We start from the raw sequence: 15452 nt of genomic DNA on the forward strand, positions 1-15452 counted from the left end.
ATGCATGCATACATACATATTACCATACATACATACATACATACATACATACATACATACATACTTATGACCATACATGTATACATATGACCATACATGCATGCATACATACATACATACATACATATGAGCATATATACATACATATGAGCATACATACATACATATGAGCATAAATACATACATACATACATACATACATACATACATACATACATACATATGAGCATACATACATACATACATATGAGCATACATACATACATACATACATACTTATGACCATAGATACATACATACATACATATGACCATACATACATATGACCATGCATACATTCATATAACCATACATACATACACACATACATACATACATACATATGGTCATACATATGACCAAGCATACATACATACATACATACATATGAGCATACATGCATACATACATATGACCATGCATACATACATACATACATATGACCATGCATACATACATATGACCATACATACATACAAACATACATACATACATACATACATACATACATACATACATACATATGACCATACATACGTATGAACATACGTACATACATATGACCATACCTACATATGACCATGCATACATTCATATGACCATGCATACATACACACATACATACATACATACATACATACATATGGTCATACATATGACCATGCATACATACATACATATGAGCATACATACATACATACATACTTATGACCATACATAAATACATACATACATATGACCATGCATACATTCATATGACCATACATACATACATACATACTTATGACCATACATGCATACATATGACCATACATATGACCATACATAAATACATACATACATACATACATACATACATACATATGACCATGCATACATTCATATGACCATACATACATACACACATACATACATACATACATATGGTCATACATATGACCATGCATACATACATACATACATACATACATACATATGAGCATACATGCATACATACATAAATACATATGACCATGCATACATACATACATGTGACCATACATACATACATACATACATACATTCATATGAGCATACATATATATGAGCATATATACATACATACATATGACCATACATACATACATACATATGACAATACATACATACATATGACCATACATACATACATATGACCATACATGCATACATATATACATACAGACATGTGACCATGCATACATACATACATATGAGCATACATACATACATACATACATACATATGAGCATACATACATACATACATATGACCATACATACATACATATGACCATACATACATATGACCATGCATGCATACATACATATTACCATACATACATACATACATACATACATACATACTTATGACCATACATGTATACATATGACCATACATGCATGCATACATACATACATACATATGAGCATATATACATACATATGAGCATACATACATACATATGAGCATAAATACATACATACATACATACATACATACATACATACATATGAGCATACATACATACATACATATGAGCATACATACTTATGACCATAGATACATACATACATACATATGACCATACATACATATGACCATGCATACATTCATATAACCATACATACATACACACATACATACATACATACATATGGTCATACATATGACCAAGCATACATACATACATACATACATATGAGCATACATGCATACATACATATGACCATGCATACATACATACATACATATGACCATACATACATACAAACATACATACATACATACATACATACATATGACCATACATACGTATGAACATACGTTCATACATATGACCATACATACATATGACCATGCATACATTCATATGACCATGCATACATACACACATACATACATACATACATACATACATATGGTCATACATATGACCATGCATACATACATACATATGAGCATACATACATACATACATACATACATACTTATGACCATACATAAATACATACATACATATGACCATGCATACATTCATATGACCATACATACATACATACATACTTATGACCATACATGCATACATATGACCATACATAAATACATACATACATACATACATACATACATACATACATATGACCATGCATACATTCATATGACCATACATACATACACACATACATACATACATACATATGGTCATACATATGACCATGCATACATACATACATACATACATATGAGCATACATGCATACATACATAAATACATATGACCATGCATACATACATACATGTGACCATACATACATACATACATACATACATTCATATGAGCATACATATATATGAGCATATATACATACATACATATGACCATACATACATACATACATATGACAATACATACATACATATGACCATGCATACATACATATGACCATACATACATACATACATACATACATACATATGACCATACATACATACATACATACATACATACATACATATGACCATACATGCATACATACATACATACATGTGACCATGCATACATACATACATATGAGCATACATACATACATACATACATACATACATACATACATACATATGAGCATACATACATACATACATATGACCATACATACATACATACATACATATGACCATACATACATATGACCATGCATGCATACATACATATTACCATACATACATACATACTTATGACCATACATGTATACATATGACCATACATGCATGCATACATACATACATACGAGCATATATACATACATATGAGCATACATACATACATACATACATACATACATATGAGCATACATACATACATATGAGCATACATACATACATACATACGTACATACATATGAGCATATATTCATACATATGGCCAAACATATGACCATGCATACAAACATACATACATATGACCATACATACATACATACATATGACCATACATACATATGACCATGCATACATACATACACACATACATACATACATATGGTCATACATATGACCATGCATACATACATACATACATATGACCATGCATACATACATACATGTGACCATACATACATACATACATACATACATACATACATATGAGCATACATACATATGACCATACATACATTCATACATACATACATACATATGACCATACATACATACATATGACCATGCATACGTACATATGAGCATACATACATACATACATACATACATACATATGAGCATACATACATACATACATATGACCATACATACATATGACCATGCATGCATACATACATATTACCATACATACATACATACATACATACTTATGACCATACATGTATACATATGACCATACATGCATGCATACATACATACATACATACATACATATGAGCATATATACATATGAGCATACATACATACATATGAGCATAAATACATACATACATACATACATACATACATATGAGCATACATACATATGAGCATACATACATACATACATACGTACATACATATGAGCATACATTCATACATATGGCCAAACATATGACCATGCATACAAACATACATACATATGACCATACATACATACATACATACATACATACATACATATGACCATAGATACATATGACCATGCATACATACATACCTATGACCAAACCTACATACATACATACATACATACTTACTTATGACCATACATACATACATACATATATACTTATGACCATACATACATACATACATACATACATACATATGACCATACATGCATACATACATACATACATACATACATACATGTGACCATGCATACATACATACATATGAGCATACATACATACATACATGCATGCATATGAGCATACATACATACATACATACATACATACATACATACATACATACATATGAGCATACAGACATACATACATACATATGACCATGCATACATATGACCATGCATGCATACATACATATTACCATACATACATACTTATGACCATACATGTATACATATGACCATACATGCATGCATACATACATACATACATACATACATACATATGAGCATATGTACATACATATGAGCATACATACATACATACATACATACATACATATGAGCATATATACATACATACATATGAGCATACATACATACATACATACATACGTACATACATATGAGCATACATTCATACATATGGCCAAACATATGACCATGCATACAAACATACATACATATGACCATACATACATACATACATACATATGACCATACATACATATGACCATGCATACATACATACATACATACATACATACATACATATGACCATACATACATATGACCATGCATACATTCATATAACCATACATACATACACACATACATACATACATATGGTCATACATATGACCATGCATACATACATACATACATACATATGACCATACAAGCATACATACATATGACCATGCATACATACATACATGTGACCATACATACATACATACATACATATGAGCATACATACATATGACCATACATACATACATACATACATACATACATACATATGACCATACATACATACATATGACCATGCATACGTACATATGAGCATACATACATACATACATACATACATATGAGCATACATAAATACATACATACATATGACCATACATACATATGACCATGCATGCATACATACATATTACCATACATACATACATACATTCATACTTATGACCATACATGTATACATATGACCATACATGCATGCATACATACATACATACATATGAGCATATATACATACATATGAGCATACATACATACATATGAGCATAAATACATACATACATACATACATACATACATACATATGAGCATACATACATATGAGCATACATACATACATACATACATACGTACATACATATGAGCATACATTCATACATATGGCCAAACATATGACCATGCATACAAACATACATACATATGACCATACATACATACATACATACATACATACATACATACATACATATGACCATACATACATATGACCATGCATACATACATACCTATGACCAAACATACATACATACATACATATGAGCATACATACATACATATAAACATACATACATACTTATGACCATACATACATACATACATACATACATATGACCATACATGCATACATACATACATACATACATGTGACCATGCATACATACATACATATGAGCATACATACATACATACATACATATGAGCATACATACATACATATATACATATGAGCATACATACATACATACATATGACCATACATACGTATGACCATGCATGCATACATACATATTACCATACATACATACATACATACTTATGACCATATATGTATACATATGACCATACATGCATGCATACATACATACATACATGCATACATATGAGCATATATACATACATATGAGCATACATACATACATACATACATACATATGAGCATATATACATACATACATATGAGCATACATACATACGTACATACATATGAGCATACATTCATACATATGGCCAAACATATGACCATGCATACAAACATACATACATACATACATACATACATACATGCATGCATACATACATACATACATACATATGAGCATATATACATATGAGCATACATACATACATATGAGCATAAATACATACATACATACATACATACATACATATGAGCATACATACATATGAGCATACATACATACATACATACGTACATACATATGAGCATACATTCATACATATGGCCAAACATATGACCATGCATACAAACATACATACATATGACCATACATACATACATACATACATACATACATACATATGACCATAGATACATATGACCATGCATACATACATACCTATGACCAAACATACATACATACATACATACATACTTACTTATGACCATACATACATACATACATACATATATACTTATGACCATACATACATACATACATACATACATACATACATATGACCATACATGCATACATACATACATACATACATACATGTGACCATGCATACATACATACATATGAGCATACATACATACATATGAGCATACATACATACATACATACATACATACATACATATGAGCATACAGACATACATACATACATATGACCATGCATACATATGACCATGCATGCATACATACATATTACCATACATACATACTTATGACCATACATGTATACATATGACCATACATGCATGCATACATACATACATACATACATACATATGAGCATATGTACATACATATGAGCATACATACATACATACATACATACATACATATGAGCATACATACATACATACATATGAGCATACATACATACATACATACATACGTACATACATATGAGCATACATTCATACATATGGCCAAACATATGACCATGCATACAAACATACATACATATGACCATACATACATACATACATACATATGACCATACATACATATGACCATGCATACATACATACATACATACATACATACATATGACCATACATACATATGACCATGCATACATTCATATAACCATACATACATACACACATACATACATACATATGGTCATACATATGACCATGCATACATACATACATACATACATATGACCATACAAGCATACATACATATGACCATGCATACATACATACATATGACCATACATACATACATACATACATATGAGCATACATACATATGACCATACATACATACATACATACATACATACATACATACATACATATGACCATACATACATACATATGACCATGCATACGTACATATGAGCATACATACATACATACATACATACATATGAGCATACATAAATACATACATACATATGACCATACATACATATGACCATGCATGCATACATACATATTACCATACATACATACATACATTCATACTTATGACCATACATGTATACATATGACCATACATGCATGCATACATACATACATACATACATATGAGCATATATACATACATATGAGCATACATACATACATATGAGCATAAATACATACATACATACATACATACATACATATGAGCATACATACATATGAGCATACATACATACATACATACATACGTACATACATATGAGCATACATTCATACATATGGCCAAACATATGACCATGCATACAAACATACATACATATGACCATACATACATACATACATACATACATACATACATACATACATATGACCATACATACATATGACCATGCATACATACATACCTATGACCAAACATACATACATACATACATACATATGAGCATACATACATACATACATAAATACATACATACATACTTATGACCATACATACATACATACATACATACATACATACATACATATGACCATACATGCATACATACATACATACATACATGTGACCATGCATACATACATACATATGAGCATACATACATACATACATACATATGAGCATACATACATACATATATACATATGAGCATACATACATACATACATATGGCCATACATACGTATGACCATGCATGCATACATACATATTACCATACATACATACATACATACTTATGACCATACATGTATACATATGACCATACATGCATGCATACATACATACATACATGCATACATATGAGCATATATACATACATATGAGCATACATACATACATACATACATACATATGAGCATATATACATACATACATATGAGCATACATACATACGTACATACATATGAGCATACATTCATACATATGGCCAAACATATGACCATGCATACAAACATACATACATACATACATATGACCATACATCCATATGACCATGCATACATACATACTTATGACCAAACATACATACATACATACATACATACATACCTACATACATACTTATGACCATACATACATACATACATACATACATACATACATACATACATACTTATGACCATACATACATACATACATACATACATACATATGACCATACATACATATGACCATGCATACATTCATATAACCATACATACATACACACATACATACATACATATGGTCATAAATATTACCATGCATACATACATACATACATACATATGAGCATACATGCATACATACATATGACCATGCATACATACATACATACATGTGACCATACATACATACATACATACATATGAGCATACATACATATGAGCATATATACATACATACATACATATGACCATACATACATTCATACATACATACATACATATATACATACATACGACCATATATACATACATATGACCATGCATACGTACATATGAGCATACATACATACATATGACCATACATACATACATACATACATACAGACATATGACCATGCATACGTACATATGAGCATACATACATACATATGACCATGCATACATACATATGACCATACATACATACATATGACCATACATACAGACATACATACACACATACATACATACATACATACATATATATGACCATACATACATACATACATACATACATATATATTTAAATTCTTTTCATAATTCTTTTTAATTTAAAATTTAAAATGAATTGTGACTTCTTGATGTTATCAAATATTTTTGCATATGTTTATGAAATAAACAATGTTCAAATTGGAAAAGGAACGTTCTTTTTCACTTATGCACCATTATGGTACAATGTTGCCTACAGGCAACAAACCCCAAAAACTTCCAAAAATAAAAATAAAAATAAAATTTCTTCAGATTATGTTTATTTAGTCTATTTTGAGACATAAAAACACTCTAAACATTTTTTCCCTCACTGGCATCATAATGTGTACCATAGAGGGTTAAGCAGAACACTGCAGAGGAATGAAAAGGACTGCAAATCACAACTGCTCCAAGCTTTTTTTAAGGCCAGTCATTTTAGAGTGTCATACATTTGTAGGGTGAAGGTAAGAGAAACATTACACAAACCAATACATTTCAACATATCTCTGCAAAGTGCAAGTGCTTACATTTAACATCAACACTATTGTTTGAATTATGCAGCTGTATTTTACCAGCAGTGGTAAAATTTGCAGGGCAAGATGGACTTTTTTGGCAGCATTTATATATAAAAGATAGTCATTTATATACTTAAAGAATATAGAAAATAGGATTTTTTCATAAAGTCACAACTTTGCACAAAAATGTAACTGCAACATAGTTTTTCTGCAGTATGATGGGACAGTAAAGGTCCCAATTTACTATATTATTGGTGGTATTCTGACATCTAGTGGCTAAACATTAGTACTACATTCAGATTCCAGGTTGATAAAGCATTCTTTGTCCCGACTCTTCGGAGTACAGCAACCCAAATGTAGCTTTGATTGTAAATGTAGTCATTTTCTAAAATTGCTGGCAAAGTATATGGCAGAGTCATGGTAGTTTGATACATTCAAAACGACAGATTCTGGTATTGTTAGTGCCTTTGACATGAAGCATTAACTCAAGTTCAGCTTTAACAGAACTGTCAGAATTGCATTTTAGGACATTTAAGAACAGAGATGTTCCAATACCTCAGCATTGTGTATCAGCCAATACTGAGTACTGATCAGATACCAGAGTGTTTGTATGCTCCTAACCTTTTATGGATGTGAGAATACATGTGATTGCCATCACTGTTGTACGGCCCGTCTCAAATCCATGGATAAATACATACACAGTGAAAAAGGCAGTATGTGGTGCACTGCTGTGAAGTAGCAGGGTCCAGTTTCAGGGGTAAAAAAAAAAAAATTACATATTGGATCAGTGCATAGACCCATGTACTCGCCGACACCAATACCAGTATTTTAGGCAGTGTCTGAGGGATTTTCTGATACTGGTATTAGTATCAGGAAAAAACCCTGTTTAAGAGGACTGGTCACTGGTGTTCCCGTGCTAACGGTCGCTATAAATACACACCCAGAAATGTCATAAATTGCCAAACTTTATTTTTGGATCAAAACAAAGCACAGCATTAAAACATTTCAACACTGTCATGACATTCACCCACCGTCTTACGTGTGTGGAAAAAAAGATGCAATCAAGCGCTTTCGGCTTAACATCATGCTTAAAATTAACGTTAGTCAGACTAGTTTTTTTGGTCATGACAACTAATTCACTTTTTATGATTTTACATCACTATCAAAAAAGTTGAATTCATCATGCCAAAGCCTAAGCAGACGTGAGTGAAAAGAAGTACAGAGTTTGTGATGCTAAAAAATGAATTCGATCATTCACTTGATTATGTGGTAGACAAAGTTTTTCTGATGACTTGTCAGTATGCAGCTTGTAGTATGCAGGGGAACACCAGGTCCTCAGGCAGGACGCAGGTGAGATCAGCCCAGGGAGAGGAAGGGATGTGGGGAGAGAGGAGTAGAGCTTTTGAGGGTTCTTGGAGGTTGGGTGGGAAGGGGGAAGCAGTTTAGGTTTCAGTAACTGGGAAAGATGGGACCAGGACGGGCTGATTTCGAGGCTTTGTGTTCATTTCTTCTTGGGTTTTGCCTCCAGGGGTAGGCCAATATCCTTCCCACGTAGTTTCGTCCCTGTTCATGACAGAGGAGGAACATATTTGATATATACATATACAAGGAACAAATATGGGCTTAACAACTGGCAATTGAGATTAAAATAAGAGTGTTCATTTTAAGCAAACAGATTTCTTACCGAGCGCTCTCTCAATCTTGCCCATGACCTGGTTGTTGGGAATTGCTCTCCCGCACTCATAATCCGCAATGACTTGAGGCTTCTCATTAATTTTCTGGGGGAAAGATTTAACATAAATATTTATAATTTTGTTTAACCACAAGATTGAATCCCAGCAAAACTACTTAAATATACAAAAACACTCCCTGTAGCTGGAAATGTTTTGATCTCGGGGCTGAAATGGCCACATCATTTCAGAAAACTGTCAGTAATATGTTTGAAATGACTCTGGTTATAAGTATCTGAACTTTTCAAATTAGTCTGTAGACATTTTTTAAATTAACTATACGATAGTTTGCATGGGAAATGGCTTAGCTAACTGGATCAAAAATACAAATGTCTGCAATAAGATCATTTTATACTCCAAGTATATTGTTTATTATGTGTACAAGTTATATTTGAAGTTGAAAATGCGTGCTCTGCTCATAAAACTCCGCTGCATATCAAATGACGCTCTTTCCAAACTAACAGTCCACCATCCTGCAGCTGCAGCCTGTGCAAACTTTTTCAGATGTTGATGCTTCAGTTCAGAGTGTGAATATAAAATCTTTTTGCTCAAAAAAAAAAAAAAAAAGGAGATTTCCCTTTGGTTTCACCGTAAAACATGTCATAAAAATACAATACATACATAATCATGGAAAAAACAACTCACAAAATGAGAATACGCACATCATCTCAGCATAAACATTCATAAAAATACAGCAAACAACAAACCATCTCACATTAATCTACTGTAGCAAAGTTAAGAGCACCACTTTGTATCCAAGAGTATCAAACCCTAATTTCATTTACTACCTTTTCAGCACCTGGGACAAAGCATTTTTCATAGATACTTCTATGTATTGATAATCTAGAACATCTTCTTGAGGGTGAAAGTTCGGACACATCAGAAATCTATCATCATCTGGTGTTTATTTGGGATTTAGGCCGAGTCGCATTAAGAACAAAACAAATGCACGGAGTGGATGAGACTTTGCTCTGCAAAGCCACACAACCATCTTATTTAACCACATGTAAATAAAAAACACAAACTGCTGTGAAATGAAAGCATGAAGGCCCAAAAGAAAAACATCCATAACACAGATGCTGTACAGCGTTTCATTACATGAATGTAGCACAACGTTAAAGTGAAAGCAGTGGTCTGTTGATTTAATTTGGGGTAAAAAGCTTTGGTACAATCTGATTTATATGTTGCCTCTAGGAGATGCACGGTAAATGAGGACCTTACTGTCTCAATTTGATGCACAGATTTGTACATTAGCAGGATTGTAAATGTAGCACAACATGGAGGTGAAAGCAATGCTGTGTTGTAATAAAAAATAAAAAAAATATGTAAGTGCAATAAAAAATATCTTGTCACTAAAAATTAAAGAATAATCATGATCTCAATACTGATCAAAATAATCATGATTATCATTTTGCTTATGCTTTTTGTCTTCTTTTTCCCTCATAATGTGAGCAAATGTCAGATCCACCGACCCACACAATCAAGGTAAAAACTATTTTACAAATCCAGACAATACATAAAAGTCAATATATAGAAGTCTTTGTACTCACAGTGGCCAGGTCTTTCTGGGTCAAGCCTTTCGCCTGCCTGCCTTGCTGAATGACTTTGCCCACCTCCAGGGTAACCCTGTCATGGTGCAGCTCCTCAGTCTCCCGGTCCAGTTTGGCTGTGTTCTTTGTCACGACATGCTGTTTGTTCTGCCCTGCAGACCCTGTGTGACAAGCAGTGGATCAGTGTGAATCTCAAGCGTCGTACAAAGTGTTAGACATGCAAAAACAGCATTATCACAACATGGGCCATTAAATTTATTTAGTGCTCGTCATGTTTTGAGAAGAATTTCTGAATTGCATTTAAAATAAGGTCACTCTGCAGGTGAACGGTAGTCTTTACAAAATCTGTACAGAAAGCATAAATTTACATTTCTTGGTTGTCTCAACTTCCTCCCCACGTCTCTGAGCAGAGGTGATAGCCTAGAGAAAAAGGACAAGAGCAAATCTTAAACAAAATCTAGATTTACTGACAGTAGGCTACATTACGACGAGGCTCATATAATATCCTATTCAGCTTTTGGTTCATTTAAACATATCATGTAGGCTAGTTAATAAGTAATGGACCTGCTTATCTAAGTTGAACGAACAAGTTCAATAAAAGATAACGTGACCAATCCTGCCTGAGCACAATATTTCAGTCAACACTGCTTTCCCAATACAGATGGCGATAACCATGTTTTTAGGTTTTTGTAAGACACATGAATGCTGGATTTGTCTGTGACTCCTCCAGCGTTATCTTTGCATGACCAGACATCTGCATGTGGGTTTAACATAACGTCCTAGGAAAAGCAGTTTTATTTATAAAGGATGTTTCATATAACATAGACTGAAACACGCACAATCCAAGTCAAAATAGTTAAAATAAAAATAACAAATAAAAACACAAAACTGTGTTTATCGTGTACCTATACCCACGTTATCCTTATAAGGTTAGCAAAGGTGGTTAATGCTAACTAGCAAGCTAATTGCTATTTTGGTTACCGTCAAATATTCCAACTAACAAACTTTAGCTAAAAAGCTACCCCGTACTTGAAGAGCTAATCATTTATTGGAGATGTTTAGTTTGATGAAAGGACCGTAACTTAATAAGAGTAATGTTTTGAGCTATTTGGCTTTCTAACCGGACTAAAACGTTATCTCTGAAGTTTTGGTTGTGTCTACATGGGAACCGCAGAAATGTGAAAAATCTCGCGAGTGTGAATGTTTCATCTCCAAATCATGATCTTTCCGGAACTACAAACGTGCGTTATTCGTCCCTATTTCTAAACATTTTCTACCCACGGCGATGTCACATTATTGCACATACTTAACTTGGACAAAATGCACAGTGACTACACAACGAAGGCAAATCTCGCGAGAGCATCTCAAACCAAGAGTTCCCCTCTGAACACGACTACTGAACTTGGTAAAGCTAACTGTTACGTTACCTACGGAGTTTGATTTGTGTGCGGGGAAAAACATAGCAGTCATGCTCATGTATCCGGGTGAAACGAACAAACCATCCAGCCAGCTGGTTAACGTGACATCCCAACCGATATTAACGTTTTTAGGAGGAGACTGTCGGCTCTATCTGCTGTTGTTATTAAACTAAACCACGACACATGGCAGACGTTTGTTTGAACCACACGCAGAAACGATCGTTCGTAGCAGTGCATTATACTCTAGCCGTTCACTATGGTAAAACGGAACTTAGCCACTGATCAATAATCAATATTATGATCCAGAACAAAACCGAAACAGACGAAGAGATTTGCTCATGCTAACCTGCTTAGATTTGGCCTGGGCAGCAGTCGGCCCCTTCTTCCTCAAGACAGTCACGGTGTCCCAGTCACTTTCTGCCATGTTTCCAAGGGTTCACTCGATACCCGTAATGTTTAATATAGATATAAAAATAAATTCAACTCAGTGTGTTCAAAATTTTCCCTTTAAAGAGGGTAATTAGTGCTGCTTCAGCGTTTCACACGCTCCTTCCAGAAGTATCACCCACGCGTTCTGCCAAAACTTTATTTAAACCACAGCGATGAACAATGACATAATGGAGGAGCCTCAGCGGCGACAACTGCTGGTGGAGCAGGCTGACCTACATCCACATCCACAGGTTTTCAACCGTGAGACAGCGCAGGCTGGCTGATTGCACATTTAAAACACACATTACATCAGACAGAGAAAACACCAGAAAGTTACCTTGCTGTTGCAAAATATCAGTTTGTTGAATCATCCGGCTGTTTTTGAGAGCAAAGTGCACAAACTTGCAAAGTCTAGACTAAAAAAACGTACACAGAAATTTATTAGAGACATTATTATGTGTGTAATGACTTTTCTTTAATCAAATTTGAAATATATCATGTAGTTCAGAAACTTTTACAAACAGAGGTAGCATAGGTATAAAATGGACGTACCACCCAAGGGTATTGTAGTTTGCTAAAACCACACTGAAAACTAAAACTAGGTATGGAAAAAAAAAATAGTTCAGTGGAATAAAAATAAAAACTAGACTTTAGAAGAACAAAATGAAAATGATGATGATTCTACACTTAAAAACTGACAAGAATACAATAAAAAGTGTACAGGAAATGTCTTCAGTTTTTGTTTTTGTCTCTGAAGTTTGTCAACACAAGCATGAGGAGGAATTGGTGCAGATGCTGATTGAGACTGAGGTGTCTACATGATGTGTGAGTCAACCACCTTCACAAACCAATGTGTATTTATTGTAATACTGTTCTAAACTTAAACTGTTTTTAAAAAAAGCAAGCTAAAACAAGCTAAAACTGTAAAATAAGTGAAATAAAGTAGGACTGAAACAAAAAAACCCTGAAACTAAACATTTTAAACAATAAAAACTGAACTAATATTAAACATTTTGAAACAAAAATTAAAAACAAAATAAAATAAAGAACCAATGAAAGGTACAAAACTAAAATAGC

General features: G+C 33.1%; 1 protein-coding gene across 1 annotated transcript; it reads right to left on the reverse strand.

Moving 5' to 3' along the window:
- Positions 1 to 10200: 10200 nt before the first annotated feature.
- On the reverse strand, positions 10201 to 14551 carry edf1 (endothelial differentiation-related factor 1). Its single transcript, XM_084746097.1, has 5 exons — positions 14293 to 14551; positions 12897 to 12948; positions 12529 to 12689; positions 10933 to 11026; positions 10201 to 10811 (listed from the first exon to the last, which is right to left on the reverse strand). The coding sequence occupies exons 1-5, from the start codon at positions 14368 to 14370 to the stop codon at positions 10750 to 10752; spliced, it is 447 nt and encodes a 148-aa protein (XP_084602223.1). The 5' UTR covers positions 14371 to 14551; the 3' UTR covers positions 10201 to 10749.
- Between the last annotated feature and the right edge of the window lie 901 nt (positions 14552 to 15452).

The sequence above is a fragment of the Lutjanus erythropterus genome, chromosome 20 (genome assembly GCF_056507025.1).
Source record: "Lutjanus erythropterus isolate fLutEry1 chromosome 20, fLutEry1.hap2, whole genome shotgun sequence".
NCBI classification, from domain to species: Eukaryota; Metazoa; Chordata; class Actinopteri; order Lutjaniformes; family Lutjanidae; genus Lutjanus; species Lutjanus erythropterus.

Coding starts and splice junctions, on each gene's coding strand:
- edf1 (XM_084746097.1), bottom strand. CDS start 14,370: ATGGCAGAAAGTGACTGGGACACCGTGACTGTCTTGAGGAAGAAGGGG. Junction 12,690..12,896: donor AGTTGAGACAACCAAGAAAT/GTAAATTTATGC, acceptor CTTGTCACACAG/GGTCTGCAGGGCAGAACAAA. Junction 10,812..10,932: donor CAAGATTGAGAGAGCGCTCG/GTAAGAAATCTG, acceptor TGTCATGAACAG/GGACGAAACTACGTGGGAAG.